We start from the raw sequence: 15,962 nt of genomic DNA, 5'->3' as shown, positions 1-15,962 counted from the left end.
ACTTCATTGTTTACAGTAATTTGCATTAGAGATGGGGAAAAATCTATTCTCTTAAGTTATGATTTTTTAAATTACTTTTTAAATAGATTTTTTAAATTCTTGAAATGATATAGAGTAAAGATTTGACGTCTGACTTCAAGATATCTGAATGAAAATGGGTTGTCTGGGTACCCATGGGTCTCCCCTTTGCGGACATGTCCACCTTATGCCAATCCTGTGCAGTTTGAGGCAAAGAAACATTCAAGTTTGTGCATGCAGTACTGATTTTAAAATGGTGCATTTGTGCATACTGGGGCCTAAACAGTCATGGACTAAATGAGCCCACTTTTATTCATTCATGTGTGATGATGTTGGTCCCCATGGTAGCCATCTCTTTGTAGTGAGGTCATTTTTTGACACTTGATGTCACTATATAAAATGACCTAATGTGGCCTTTAGGATAATTAGAGCCTCATGAAACTTTACAACCACAACCTAGAGGCCAAGGGCATTCAGAGGATGCATGGTTACAATACATCATGATATCAAATCACAATACTTGTGGAATCTAATTATGGTGACAGTACTGAAATAGGAGATTAGCTACTACTTTGCACAGCACCTCTATTGGCAGAATAGCGTAAAACAGCTGAGCAGATGGCTCAGCAGATTGATGATTGGATGATTCCTTGCAATAAATGTGCATTTTTACATACAAATATAATATCAGCCAATAGTCTTGACACCAAAAACACAGGTAACATTCAGGCTCTAGCCATATTCAATAACCTGCACAGACTACAAGGACATATGGAGAATGGCAGTAGATACAGTTCAGTGTTCATTTTAATGTGGACACGTTCGAGGGACAAATGTCAAGTCCATTAAGGCTTGAATCACATTCATTTGAAATGACAAACACAGCATCTTGAATCTGAGTGGAGCCTTAGATTCTGGAGGACAATTTTGGGACAATGAAACACTTAAGCATCAATAGGGACACATGGTGGTGCCTTTGTGGGTCTGCCTAAGCCAGATGTAGAGTCTGTGAAGGAAAGTTACTACCACATTTTGTTCATCCAGCACCAGATATAGCCTATTTAGCCACTAGGCCTTCAAGTTATATGTTAAATAACAGTTTAAACCACTGGAAGGTAAGGTTTGAAGTAATCTGCAAGGCTTCAGCTGTGAAAAAGACTGAAAAGGCTTAGCTGTTTGTTTATAAGCAAGAATGTGGGCATTGTTTTTCAGAGGTGGTCTACTATGGGGAAAGAAACATGGAAATACTTAATCCTTAACTTTGAAGGATTCTGTGTTTTGGTCTCAAGCAAAGGAAAGAAAATAGATCCAACTGTAAAGCGCCTTGAATTAAACTGACTGTTTTAAGTCAACAGCAAACATACACCAGAAAGACACTTCACAAGCTTGAGCACAAGATTTGTTGACTATAATTACTAGGCTGTCCAGTGAACATTATCCAGTGGTCTGACAAGTGATGTTAACAGAGCGACACACATTGAGAAGTAGTGATGCACATCGGAACAGAAAAATCTGATTTGAAGCATGAAAATACACGGCAAACTGAATTCCTATTGCATATGTCTTTCAGTGAATTTCCCTGCAGAAAGTACCTCATATTGTCACTAAAACATATTATCCCAGGATCTTCCAAGTGCTCAGTAGATGAAACAGCCTATGTCTAAGTAATATGTCTCATTTCTCTCAGTCTGTAAAATCCTTCCCTTATTGCCTGAAAGTGTCAAGACCGCACCATCCCAGGGGCCTCTGTTTTTTTTTTGTTTTTTTTTTTTTAAAACCCTTCCTCCTTGTGACGAGTGGTGTTAAAACCAGAGACGGTGTAAGGCCAATCGGAAAACACACTGCTGAGCTCCTCATGGAGAGTGATCTAGGCTGGGCAGTGTGTGTACACAGAGAGAACGAAGGACTGTGGAGGACAAGTGTTTGGTCTTAGCTGGCAGTCTGGCTGTCTGTGGGTGGTGTGCTGGCAGACGAGGGAGCAGACTCGGAAGCTGCATCAGCAAGGGTAGAGTCACTGTTGGGGGCTGAAGTGGCAGAGGGAGCACCGGTGTTGGACTCTGCTTGGGAGGAGCTTTCATTATCTTCCTCTTGGGGATAAAGCTCGGGGTACCTCTGCATGCACTCCTGCATGTTACGGAAGTTATCGATGCACTCAGAGCCCTTCACTTCCTCCTTGCTATAGTGGAAACAGGAGAAGGCCTCCTTGAACTGAGTGCCACAGGGCCCACTGGCCATGCCACCCAGGCACGGGCAGTTCCAGTTGATCTCTCCATTTGGCAGGATCAGACCTTAAAGAGCAAGAAATCCCAAAGATATTTAAAGGTGTGCCTTAATAAGCTAAGAGACCTTTGGTGAAAAGGGTACTGCTGCTCTACAATGTCCCAATAACTAACCTTGCTCCTCATAAGGATCATTAGGGTCATCTGCAATCAACTCAGCATTGCTGGGGGTTTCATGGTCCTCCTTGGTCACAAAGATGATGCGATCTTTTCCTTGGGTAGAGGGAAAAAACAAGAATGACAGTGAACGCTACAGGTAGGACACTTGGATAATATTCAACCCTACAGGTCCCATCATTGGGTTGTTGAAAGCCACAGAAGTTTTTATTAAAAATCCCACGGTTTCGCAAAGATACCAAAAGTCCTTGAATTAAGTGAATTGATTGGTTGCAGCTACAAAGGTGAGGACATTTGGTTGCTCGGTGACGCCTGGGAGTGTCAAATGAAACTGGGCCCACCACTGTAGCAGCTAAGTTCAAATATGACCGGGCTAGAAAACATGCGTAAATCATCATACGCTTAAAAATCATTGAAACGGCACAGGTGAAAATGAAGCTAACCTTACTGTTGCTAAAACAAGCTCGTAGTTTCAGCTAGCAAGCCCAGCAGCTAGCAAGTTAGCTTTATGTTGGTTACGTATTGTTAAGTCAGCCTAGCATTGCGGCTGCCTCGGTGACATTGTCTGGACTGGACGTGGACTGAAATGAATGAAAAGGACCAAAATGTACCTTCTTGCCTGCAGTACGACATGCCTGCCGATGCCTGGGTCCGTCGGGCCTCCCCGTCTATGGTAAACGATGATGGGTTTGGAGGATTTTACTGTGCAATTGCCGGAATTGCATTTGAGAAAGTAGCCGGCGTCTTCTGACAGATCTGACCTGTCAACTGCGTCCACATTAGGTCGCACAACATTGACGTCACTTAGGAGCTTACCAGGTTGTCCTATCAAGCGTGGGTTCAACGATATGAAATGCACCGATCTACATAATGAGCTGGGAGGGGACTCCACCGGCACTGGCGTACTTACTGGTCCGTAGGAAACTACAGCGCAGATACAGCTTGATATGTCTAATCCTAACCTTACATAACCCTTTACCTTTAAAGTTGCCTAACCTTAATCAAAACTTTAACTTAGAGAGCTGGGCTGGGTGTTAGGGGAGTCAGCTCAGTGTCTCCCTAATGAGCCTATATAATTGGATTTGTCCAGATTAAGTATCCCTCGTTTTTTTATTTATTTATTTTGATGGGTAACAGAAATAGGGAAGATAGGAGGTTGAATTAATTACAGGACCTCAATGGATGCCAGTGTAAAAACTGCTCTCCAGTTGTGCAGCCAGGTCAGCAAGGATGGAATAGGAAATAAGACATCATTTTCAAGTGTGTTGGAAAAAAATCTTTTTCTTTTTTTAATAACAATTATGTCCAATACAGAAAGTAAAAACCAAAACATGAAACCCCTTTTCATCCCTACCAAACCCACCCTTATCCAACCATATCTCGGCAGTTTTGTGCAGCGATTCAGTCTGGGAATAAAAGAGCATGACAACACAGACTAACACTTCCCTTTAGGACCCAGAGACAGCGGACAAACAATGTGCCCTAGATAAGACCAGAGTGAATATAAACATAGTCCATGATTTCAAACGTAAAAATAAGGTTAATGAAAACCGTTAAGAGCTTGTCTGAGATCTCCCAAAGCCCTATCAGGAGTACCAGCATATTTTATTTATACTTTTCACATCCTGGTATAGGCCCTGAAAAACCCTTGAGCATGGTCTCCATTGACCTGAAATGTGACATGGCTTTCTTTCAACTCTCCCAAAATGTCCAGGCACAGTGCTTTATGCTTGAAATAAGCACTAGCTAACATGGTTTCACTCACTTCATGTTCCAAGCTGCTGTAAATAACACCTGAGGTGAGTCAAAGACAGAACCTCACACTTAATGTGCTTTTAGGCATTATACAGAGGATAAGACAGCCAGTGAGGACTTAGGCAGCCTGCAGAGATGAGCAATAAATTTTGAAAAGAGGACAAAAACAATGCAATACTATGCTGAACACTGGGACAAAATGCAAACCCGTGTTCTCTGCATTCATACCCTACAAGGATATTGTGGAAAACAAAGGTGGCAGAGAAAAGTTACCTATCCCAGCTGCAAAATGTATTGATTGTGTGCATTACATAAAAATGCAAAATAAAACAAAATAATATGTGGAGAGTGGTACTGTGTGTCTGGTGTGTGTTGGAAGGTGGGAATTTTCTAGAAAAGCAGCGCTCCCATGCTGCCCACTTCACTCTGCTCCTTGACAAAGATCTCAAAGTACTGGTAGATAATGGTCACAGCCAACAGGATTCCTGTACCAGAGCCAATGGCACCCAAAAAGTCGGCCATGACAGACAGCCCTCCTATGCAGAGGCCACCAAAGGCAGCAGCTGTAGGGATGTACCTGGGAAAAGAGGGGAAAAAAATATTAAATGAGCTGGTAAAGCACCTAATACATGCTGCAAGTAGCAATTCTGAAGATTCATGGGAGTTTATTTCCAAGGTTGCTTTGTACCTGTTCAGCTCATGAACCATCGATGTCTCTCTGTGTCCCCTCATAACCATCTGCTGCTCCTTCAGCTGCTTAGCCACCTGGGACACACAGTCACAAAGTTAAATACACAGAGAGCATGTTTCACCATCCTTTATACCACCTTGTATGGAAGCATGGACTCTGAAACAAGCATGGCTTAGATTCTTGCACAGACTTACATCTTTGGCAGAGGATCCCGAGACCTCAATCCAGGTCTTGGAGAAGAAGGCGCAGGAGCCAAGCATGAAGACGATGTAAATGACAGCATGAACCGGGTCATCCAGGACAGAACCAAATGACTCCGGAGGAGAAAGGTAGTAGCAGAGACCACCCACTGGGTAGGCACGAGCTGGTCCGCCACTAGAGGTGTCCTAACAACAAAAAAGATTACTTTGTTAAGATAATATCCAATCTGTGCATGTTCATGGCTTAACAGTGTTCATATTCATGTCATCAGTGTTCAAGTGAGTTGAACTTCACACTCCTGAATTAACAATCAAGTCATCATGCTTGTTCTGTCCAAACATTTGAACTCTCCTGCTTTTTAAAGCTGTGCTAATTGATATTATAGGCATAGGTTCCTCTCAGCTTTATAACTTTCTTTGCTGCACTGACACTAACACCTCCTCAGTCCCCATACTCAATAGACTATTAAAGTGTCTGCACACAGCTCCTAGTTGTTCACATTGCTACCCGGTTGCTATTAGCTTAGCAATGGCTGAGGCACAGACTAAGTATGATGACACAAGACCGACCACAGATTGGTAGATATAGCAAGAGCGAAACCTGAGTCAACAATGGATTGGTTTTTAAAATGAGAGATGTACAGAGATCTGAAAAAGCCCTGTTTTTGTCTGGATGACTAAACAGACCTATATTCTCACAAAGTTTGGGTGGGTGGGTTGGTGGCGGGTGCCTGAAGTGGTGTGTTTATTTACAAACCCGGAGAACACTGCTGCTCTCTCATAGCCGAGAATCAAGTAATGCAGCTTTAAACTAAATGTATTAAAAATACATGTGTTTTGTGAAGGGGATGACGCTGCATCCAAGAGCCCATTCTGTACTTACAGACCAGGTTCCCAGGAGGTTGACCAGGAAGTTGCCGCTGAAGCGCGTAGAGAGCATCTGAGAGATGACGTAGAGGTTGGAGACCAAGGCAGACTGCAGGATGATGGGGATGTTGGAGGTGTAGAACAGCTTGATGGGGTAGGTGTTATACTGACCACGGTAGCGTGCTGACTTGATCGGCAGATCCACCCTGAAGCCCTGGAGCCATAACAATGTTCATGAGTAACAGTCAGCATTGATGCAACTTAAAACATCAATCTACATCAGCAATCAGCCTGGGGAAATTTATTTCAAGCAGGCAAAATACTTTGGAAATCATTTCTCAAGAATCAAATACCTTTTCTATAGGACAACATGTAATCAGATAGTGTCATTCACTGACCTGGAAGTATATGACCACTGCGAAGACAAAGACAGTGGCGATGAGGTTCATGAGGTTGGGCAGGTTCTGTCTGTAGAATGCCTCTCTCAGGGCGCGTACCTTGTCTGTGCGGGTGGCCAGCAGATGGAAGAGAGCGATGATGGCTCCCTCAAATTCAGTGCCTGAAAAAACACAGGACTCACAGGTTACCCAGCATAATACAGATGAATATCGAAAAGCTATCATCCAATTTCTCTATCTTCCCAATCCTCAGTTTTCTTGCAAGCCAATACTCGTACCTCTTCCAGTGTTGACAGTGGTGGGACTGAACGCCTTCCACACAATCGTCTCACAGATGTTGGTCGCGATGAAGAGGGAGATACCAGAACCCAGCCCATAGCCCTTCTGGAGCAGCTCGTCCAGCAATAAGACAATCAGACCTGCCACAAACAGCTGGAGAGAGGGACAAGAAGTCAGAAACAATCTTGGCAAGGCAAACACAACCAGCTACTGTCAAGCGCAACATGTTAAACATGATTTAATGGATGTAGCAATAAACCTCAAGACAGGGTGTGAAATTACCAAGCGTCCACCACTAAATGCCAATAAATATTGTCTTTGGCAGATAGTACGGGTGCACTGCCACCTTGACAAATAACTTTGCAAAGACAACATTTTAATGTGTTCGCCTTTTCTAAAAATTTATCTCTGCTGGACACTGGACTTTAGATTAGAAAGCAGTGGTGAGGGTCTTTATTAACCTGAATGATGATGAGCAAGCAAATTCCAGCACCCATCTCTGAAGGGTCTCCATACATGCCAGTCATAACATACACAATGGCCTGTCCAATGGTGATGATCATTCCAAACACTGCAAAAGGACAAAAGAGATGATTTGCAATCGGTATGCTTGTAGCCAGAGCTGCTGCAAAAGTGATGCTACTGCCAAATGCATAGTATAATGAGACTGCAAGCTTCAAAGTAAACAAGAAAGCTTCAAGGCTTCAAAAGTATGCAATAAGTTCTAAAAATAGTGACAGTGGAGAGAGAGAGAGACCTACATTTCTGTGCTCCATTGAAGAGGGCTCTGTCCTTAGGGGTGTCTCCCACCTCAATGATCTTAGCACCGGCCAGAAGTTGCATGATGAGGCCTGAGGTCACAATGGGTGAGATACCCAGCTCCATCAGAGTACCTGGAAAACACAATGGACACTATTGGTATGTGGCAATCACATTTACAGTGTGGCAGTGGAGGCTCAAACAATGCATCCAGGCTTATCACTCTTATCATTTTTGATAAAAGAGACCACATCTGAGGTAAAGAGCGATAACACAGGAGTTCGTTTTTTTTCCTCCTTGCTAGAGTTGCACATGACGGTAAAATGATTTTGTGATAAAGACTTAGCCTAAAGTGTATGCAATTCAGTCACCTCTGTTGGAAGCAAGGATTACTCTCATCCAGTAGAAGGGATCTGCTGAATCGGATGACATGATGCCAAACAGAGGAATCTGAATAAGCAGGGGGAAAAAACAAGACCCAAGACAGCGCATTACAAACCTTCACAATAACACGGAGCCAAAAGTAAGTTAGTTGTTATGGAGCTTTTCTATCAACAGACACTAACCTGGCAGCACACGAGAAAGATGAACAGCGTGATGGCGGTCCATAGTACTTTTTCTCTAAACTGAATCTGCAAGTTTTTTTTAAAAAAAAGAACAGATGTAATTTCATATTCATTCACATTTACATGTCGTGCACATTAAGAAGCTTTGGTTGACATTTAAAGACCTGCAAAAGAAGTGTACCTTTCTTTCTGGTTTCTGGATTTCAGGCAGGACCGCACAGAACGGCTTGATGACCTCCAAAAATTTAACTGTGGAAAGACATGAGTGGTTTAAACATGCCCCAAAAAACAGCACCACATTCAAGTCAGCAGCCCTTGTGACATTTGTAGACATGTAAATAATCTGAAAGGTCTTTGGTCCTCTTCAAACCAGTTTATCTTAGATGCTACGTCATCACAAACTACTGACCAAACATCTGCCAGGCAAAGCTCGTCATGACAGGCTGGGTCCCTTGGCTAGTTTAGCCCCAAACGGAACATCTACCTATTCCTAAGTGGATTTGCAGAAATCAGGAATATGGACAAGACTGATGATAGCTCCTCTTGTGTAAAATGGTTAACTACTGCAATCACTGCTGGCTTCATTGCCTTAATGCTGGTCAGCTCTGTCAATCACTGAAATTGACTTTGACAGTGAGTGATTTAAGTTAACACATACCGTTGGTTAGTCCAGCACTACAAATCCAATAAATCCCTGCCATTAAATTGTGAAGCAGACGGGAATTTCAGGTGGTCAAATGCGTAAAATATCCTCAATATATCGCAGTTTATTATAAAGGACAGCCAACAACCGTTAGCTAGCATGTTGCTAACCTAACTGAAGCTAATCACCAAAGCGAGTCAATGAATGAGCAGTCCGAAGGGTTTGATGAACTTAAAACCCCTTTGACGCATATTTTGTGAAGGACAATAACTTAACACAGCGTAGAAAGTCGCTACAAGCTTTGGTAGTAAATGCTAGCAACTTCACACTGGCTAACGCTGGCAGCTTAGGGGGCTAGCGTTAACGTTATAACTTGCTAACTACCCAGGGTTAGCTAGCATGCTAACGAACACAAAATATCAATATAAAATATGAGGTTTAAGAAAACAACAGCAGCTAATTTAGACTGGCCGTGATGCGTGCTCGAGTGTTAAGATTGTGACTTACTTCCCATCGTGTCCTTTGGCCGATTCCTGTGTTCTTGCTGGTGCCACTTTGAATGCTCCGAGGAGTCAGTGTGGCTCCATCCAGCCGCTCCGTGAGAAAAGAGAGAGCAGTAGAGACACGTCACCAGACAAGCCGCTGCTACACGTCACTTCTCCGGGACGCCGCTAGTTCACAGGACGGGCACGCTCCACTGGCTCCTCAGTGATATCCAAGCAAAAGCCCTATCAAATCAGAAACCGTGTGATTGAATGTTTGAATACGCGTATTAAGACACTATAGTTCTTTTGTAGCACAGAGCAGTGGGACTATACTCATCCGTGCGGGCCTGTCTGGATTAAGGGCACACTGACATATAATCATGCATGGTGGCACACATGATGTGGCGTGTGACTTAGTAATCAATATTTTGTCTAGGGAGAAAGTTGCATATGACAGGGGGGGAAATGCACACACACACATACACTACTCACAAAAAGGTAGGGATATTCGGTTTTTGGGTGAAATTTCAGGATGAACCTAAAATGCATTATAACCTTTACAGGTGAACTTAATGTGACCTTCTGTAAACTTTTGAATGCACATGTCCAACTGTTCAGTGTTTCAGTACTTTTTGCACAAGTTGCTGTTCTCTAACAAGAAGTTTAACGGCAAAATTCACATCAGGTGTTTGATGCTCCAGCTCATCGAGGTCGTATCATTAGGGAATGGCTGCTGGAGACTGGGGTACCTCAGATGGAGTGGCCTGCACATTCTCCAGACCTGAATCCAATAGAAAACCTATGGGATCAGCTCTGTACCCCAGAACCTCAATGTCCTGAGGGCCGCCCTTCAAGAAGAGTGGGATGCCATGCCTCAGCAGACAATATGTCGACTTGTGAACAGCATGAGACGTCGTTGTCAAGCTGTAATTGATGCTCAAGGGCACATGACAAGTTATTGACACTGACATTTTTTGTTGTGGTATACCCACCACTGTTGTTGGCTTTTGTTTCAAGAAATTGTTTGAGATGAGGAAATCACCAGTGTATGCTTCTACTTAAATGCCCTACTTTCATGATATATATCACTGTATCGTGAACTTTTTGCATTTTCCATAAATTTCACCCAAAAGCCAAATATCCCTAACTTTTTGTGAGTAGTGTATACATACACACACATGAATAGTACAGCTTTTATTGGAAAGGCTTGCTTTTTCCCTTTATATCAACTCTCACAATCACATACAGGTAGAACAGTGGTGTAGTGAAGGGTTTATGCAGGCCTCTTTTCCTGGCAATTTACAGTATACCCACCTATCAGCAAGATAACCACTGAAATATGTAAGGGAGGCTATCACCACTTCTTCTATCCACAGCAATTTACCCAGCTGCTTAGGAGTAGGCTATTGATCTTGTCACTTATCACTGCAGCCCTGATGGTAAAACCAGTCAGAGGAGCAGACAGACAGGCTGCCTCGGCTTGAGAGAATCCACATGAAACAGAGCAGGTGGGAAATTGTATGGTGACAAAATACAAAACGAACAAACAGAATGGAAATGATTTGCAGCACTGGATGCTGTCTGAGGAAGAGCGCCAAGACTGACAATTGTTGCCACTTACAGTAGCTGCCTTACCTAGCCTATATTCTGTGCCCATGTATTGATTTGATATTGTGATTTTAGTGGGCCTGCTAGTGGTAGCTTGGCTTATTTATTTTCATTGGACAGTTTCCCACCTGTTCTCTTTCATGAAGTTTAGAGAGCCCAGAGCAGAATGATCAGACAGAGGCTGTTGTCCACTGATTTGGTCCCAGCATGATGATGGGACTGCTTTGTACATACCTTTTCATTGATAGCCTGAAGGGCAGTTTGTAACCAGGAGGGACAAATGGTTAGTTAAATATTGGCACAGTCTTTGCACCAGTCTGATTTTGTTTGTATTCATGCAGGTTTATGCAGATGGAGGTAAGTATAGATCCAATTCTATGTCTTGTTCACTCCTCTCTCTGTGTTTAGATGCCCTAAAACTGGGATCAACCTAAAACACACCAATCACATTTTTCTGCAGCTTTAGATTTTAACAGACATTTGCAAGCGCTATTAATTGGTTATCTGGTTATCAGACTACTACTGCACAGAGCACATAGGCTTCTACATTGCCATAGGATCTATGAAAATATATTGCTGGAGAAAGGGTTTATTTTAAGGGTTATGCTGACCTTTTACCCAAATATCTCTGATCATTATTGTAAATTAGGAGATTCAGAATTAAAGGTTGACTGTCTTCATGGGCACTGGGTCAGAACGCTTGGACATAAAGTCAGGAAACTTCAGTCCTCTGAACAAAGTTTTATTTCTCTGAATCAAATAATTGTATTTATGATTGTTAAAGAAAGAAAAAGAACACACACATGGGCTTTGAATCAGAACTGAACCAGGGTGCATTCTGATCAACTTCATAGGGTGGAACAAGAAATGAAGGCAGTGAAGGAGTAGAGTAAACAAATAAGGAATTGTGGTTTCTTCAGTATAATTTTACATTGAAAATCTGTTCTATTGTAGTGATTTTGCCAGTTTTTTTGCATTATCCATTTCAAGATTATGGCAATATGTTACCATTTCTATATAAAATCTGTTGCTTTTTAAATATATTATATATTTCTGACACAATTACATTCCAAGGTGAGACATGTTTTCTTATTTGTTGATAGGATGTAAAGCGTCTGTTTCTCTTTAGCAATTTTCTACCACTAGGGTTCACTGTTGATACAGTGATATCAAGTCACGGTGTGTGTCTGTGTGTGTGTGTGTGTGTGTGTGTGTGTGTGTATGTGTGCGTGTCTGTTGGTGAATGATGCTAGTGGTGCTGTGACAGATTTCATAATGTGGAGTTGAATTCTGTTTGGTGAAACTCCTAAACTCCCGCCGCTTCTGTCGTCATATTGTCTGCTAGTGTGCTTTCTTTTGCATTATGACTGTATTGTTTTTCTTAATTTGCTCACTGGGTCAGCACCTGTCGCACACACCTGTCTGGCCAGGAATGGGGCCTCCTCTCTCTCAAGATTTCTGGGTTTTAGGGAGTTTTTTCTTGCCTGCTATGAGGATTGAGTCAGGGGGCGTTGTCCTACTCATTAAAAACCTGTGGGCATATAAAGCCCTTTGAGACTGTAAACAGTGATATTGGGCTCTAAATCAACTTGAACTTGAAGTGGGGCTTGAAAATGTAGAAAGAAAATAAGGTGGGATTTATATAGATGGAGAAAAGAGAGAAACAAAGTGTTTATATAGTGAACTTATTTCAATGCCTACATATGAGTCAGTAACTGGTATAGAATAGTTGGCACACTTAATCACTGACCCATAATGCCATACTTAATCAGCACAAACCAAAGCTGCCATGATGATGACGATAATAATGATGATGATGATTACAGCTTCCAGCCCTCTGTCTGCTCTTCTTCTGACTGATCCATCCACCACTAGTCAATCTGCAGCTCTCTGGCTCTGTGGGGGTTCATCACTTCAATTTAAATTTCAGCCAGCAAAACAGCAGGCTCATCCAGAGGTAGGCAGGCGTGGTTTAGAACTAGCTCATCTGCTCTTAGATGGAGATGTTTGTTCCTGTGCTTACATAATGACCACAAAATTGTGAGCTAACACAGAGGTGAGGACAAGCAAATACCGCACATGCCTCTTGCAGTCTCTCCTCACAGTTTTTCAATGGCCGTCCGTGTCTAAGATCTAGCTCACGGTTTCTCTTGTCAATTAATTCTTTGATCAAGTGAAGTTATAATTATTGTTGTTGTCAGTTTCATTGTGGCTAAAGCACACTCATCTAAATGAAGCCTGTGTCATCCAGAATGTCAAGTATGTTTTCATTAGGCAGTGCTTGAGTGATCCCTGAAAGATGACCCAGGCAATAATACAGCACCTACCATCTGTCTGAATGCACCGTGCCTGGTTTACATACTGTTTGTGTGCTGTAAATAGTCTACAGCAGCATTGTGCCAAAGTAAAATAGGTCTTTCAAAATATATAATCAATGCAAGCACAATATCTGGATGCTGATCATACTGTTTTGATATATTAATAATGCTGTGTGTCCCCAAAGGTTATACCTCCATTAACATTTGAGTGGAGAAGAACACCGTGTCTGTCTGCAACCTTCAATTATGTAAGCAATGTTTCAGTGTACCCTTAATACATGGAACCCCGAGACATGGAAATAGACCTGGGCCAGACTATTTACATTAGCAATTTGCATGGACACTGACCAAGTAAAGGAACACAGTGTGCCAAAGGCATGGGTGCCGTTTGTTTTGTTTTTTTGTTTTTTTTAACCAAAACAAATGTCCTTTCTTATCTACTCTGTGCTCAGATATTACATTAATTCCTCTGCACCGAATTACATCAAATTGCCTCTTTTGAAATTGCCTTTAACCAACTCTTCTCTGCTCCATGTATCAACTCTATAGAGACGTGCTTTGTGCCATAAACCGTTCATGTCATGTTGATGTTCTGATTGTAATCAGTCAGTGGCTGGTCTTTTAAATAATTTTGCTTATCTAAATCACATCAATCATTGGGTGAAAATTCCTGTTTGTTGATTTTTGTTCTTTCCAAAGGAGAGCGAATTGTGCCCACCGCTTATCACTCTCTCTCTGGTTCGACTTGTCACAGAAGCGGCTGATGTACATTGTCTGTCTGGAACTGCGGAAATAGAAACATGAAGAAAATTACTGATTGTCAGTTCACAGTAAGACTCCTCTATGTGTGAAAAGGCCATGCAGCCGATTGTTCAATTTGATTTGTGACTGTGTAAGCACTAAATAGAGAATGTGAGACTCCAGTTCAAACCTACAAGTATTGATTGTTATTGACCCAGAGACACACAAAGGATAAAACAAGGTTTACAATATTGTATCCATGCTGAACTGAACGTAGTGGCTGAGCAGTGGCGAAGGGAATGTATGTGACTTCCAATGTGTGTCACCACTGAACATGATAGAGATATTACATAATTTACCAGTGCAGGATAATGTCTGCTACAATTCAGTTCTCTTTACAGTGACTGGTTTGGACAAACTCCACTGTTGAAGGATGTGTTACAAAGTAAAGAAGAGTTGAGAATCATATATTTTATTGTCTTGGATGAAGTTTATATTTAACACTACCAGACTTCTGTAAATCTGAAATACAAATTTGAAATGAAGCCATAAAACTTGCCTTTGCCATGATACTTTCTCTGTTAGAGACTGACGTACGTTGCATGTCAGGATACTTCTTTATATACGATAAGCATCAGAGTTTCCTCTTTCATCACCAGCTGGCATAGGAGGCTTAAGTGGCAGACCAGCCAAACTCATGCTACGTATTAATCATCTGCCATCAAAAGCCTGAGCCCCTCCTCCCCAATCCATACTGCTACAGCCACAAATTACATGACATAACATCTTACCAAACATGTGCTGACCTCAAAGAGAAGAAAAAAAAAATGCCAGTGCTGAGCATCATTAACACTTAACCACACACACACACACACACACACACATATCCACCCATCACAGTGTGCAGAGCAATGCAGACATGCATCCTGCCTGAGGTGTGGGAAGCTGATATGTTAACAAGAACACATACTGATGGTGCTATACGGCTAATTTGCGTCTGTTCCTGATGAGTCAGATCTTTTTTTATTTAGTAGGCCTATCTTTAGGGATGACTAAATATATACAGTGAACAGCTCCTGTAGGTGCCGGGGTGTGTGTGTGTGTTTAGTTAGTCACTGGGCCATTCTGTCAGGAGATTGTCAATGGTTACAAAGGGAAATGGCATGAGCAGTTGCTATAGGAGCCTGGAAACAGTAGGCTATTCATCTCAGCAGAGCTCCATCAGTTTCAATCATGGATCTATAAGTGCATATGTTGCAAAACCATGTGATGGCTGCTGGTTGTATAATAGGGTAAGTGTGTGTCAAAATCCATTTGACACATCGGACAGTCAAACACAAAAATGTGTAATTGTCTTGTGTTTTTGTCCTATTTTGTAGTGCCCCCAGCAGATCTGTGTCTGTTTAGCAGTGAATATGCATGTACGTGTGCGTGTGCGTGTGTGTGTGTGTATGTGTGTGTGTGCATGTGTGTGTGAGTGAGAGAGAAAGAGTGAGAGCATGAGAAAGAGCGATACAGAAAGAGAGAGAGAGAGAGAGAAATAACCATGTCATAACCATGTCACTCCATACCTATCCAACAGACGTCTCAGTATAACGTCAGTCTTTAGCCAATAGCTGTTCACCAGCTGTGTCATCACTCACACACACACACACACACACACACACACACACACGCACACATGCACAAATCATGCAGTCATGTGTGTGTGTACTTGTGTGCACATACACACAAATATACATGCGGGCGTTATGTAAACCCACCTCTCAGAATAGAGGCTGGCTCACACGGAAGGGGATTATATATTACCAATGGTGTCAAACTGATGGTTAAATACAACAGTCCAGTGGGAATTATCAAAAGAATTGTGTTATAATCCTGTGTTTCTATTTCCATTTCATAATGTACACAATGTACTCATAATGACAACATGACTGAGGTCAGGTCAACAGAGCCACTTATGATCAAAAGTGCTTTATGTTTTTTTTTTTTTTTTTTTGTATTTTCTTTCATTTTCATTTTTCAGCTTTTAACATTAACTCCTGCAATCTCTAATTACTTCAGTCTATGTATGATGATGTAATGCTCTATCTGGACCAGAACTAGGGTAAAAGCCCATGAGTTTGTACCAATTTGAGAGAGTGGTAGGGATTCCTTCAGAGGATCTTTATGAGGAAGCTATAAATAAAATGGGTTTAATGTTTTTGTAAGGGTTGGAATTATGTGGGAGCCGGTGGG

At 42.0% G+C, this 15,962-nt stretch overlaps 2 protein-coding genes across 2 annotated transcripts; both read right to left on the bottom strand.

Moving 5' to 3' along the window:
* Window positions 1-807: 807 nt before the first annotated feature.
* On the bottom strand, window positions 808-3,234 carry chchd4a (coiled-coil-helix-coiled-coil-helix domain containing 4a). Its single transcript, XM_030052559.1, has 3 exons — window positions 3,026-3,234; window positions 2,412-2,510; window positions 808-2,306 (listed from the first exon to the last, which is right to left on the bottom strand). The coding sequence occupies exons 1-3, from the start codon at window positions 3,045-3,047 to the stop codon at window positions 1,948-1,950; spliced, it is 480 nt and encodes a 159-aa protein (XP_029908419.1). The 5' UTR covers window positions 3,048-3,234; the 3' UTR covers window positions 808-1,947.
* Window positions 3,235-3,675: 441 nt separating this feature from the next.
* Window positions 3,676-9,232, bottom strand: LOC115359580 (protein transport protein Sec61 subunit alpha-like 1). The gene is made up of 12 exons (XM_030052131.1): window positions 9,080-9,232; window positions 8,111-8,178; window positions 7,930-7,995; window positions 7,735-7,813; window positions 7,366-7,497; window positions 7,066-7,175; window positions 6,604-6,757; window positions 6,326-6,486; window positions 5,944-6,141; window positions 5,055-5,246; window positions 4,858-4,934; window positions 3,676-4,746 (listed from the first exon to the last, which is right to left on the bottom strand). Exons 1-12 carry the CDS (start codon window positions 9,084-9,086, stop codon window positions 4,560-4,562), a joined length of 1,431 nt encoding a protein of 476 aa, XP_029907991.1. The 5' UTR covers window positions 9,087-9,232; the 3' UTR covers window positions 3,676-4,559.
* Window positions 9,233-15,962: the final 6,730 nt, after the last annotated feature.

The sequence above is a fragment of the Myripristis murdjan genome, chromosome 5 (assembly GCF_902150065.1).
Source record: "Myripristis murdjan chromosome 5, fMyrMur1.1, whole genome shotgun sequence".
In the NCBI taxonomy this organism is placed as follows: Eukaryota; Metazoa; Chordata; class Actinopteri; order Holocentriformes; family Holocentridae; genus Myripristis; species Myripristis murdjan.
Note: the sequence above shows the minus strand (reverse complement) of the source record. Positions and strands in the feature narration are given on the sequence as shown.

Coding starts and splice junctions, on each gene's coding strand:
- chchd4a (XM_030052559.1), bottom strand. CDS start 3,047: ATGTCGTACTGCAGGCAAGAAG. Junction 2,511..3,025: donor GTCGTACTGCAGGCAAGAAG/GTACATTTTGGT, acceptor CCTCTACCCAAG/GAAAAGATCGCATCATCTTT. Junction 2,307..2,411: donor TGATCCTTATGAGGAGCAAG/GTTAGTTATTGG, acceptor TTGCTCTTTAAG/GTCTGATCCTGCCAAATGGA.
- LOC115359580 (XM_030052131.1), bottom strand. Junction 6,142..6,325: donor CAGTGGTCATATACTTCCAG/GTCAGTGAATGA, acceptor TTATGGCTCCAG/GGCTTCAGGGTGGATCTGCC. Junction 5,247..5,943: donor ACCTCCTGGGAACCTGGTCT/GTAAGTACAGAA, acceptor TTTTGTTGTTAG/GACACCTCTAGTGGCGGACC.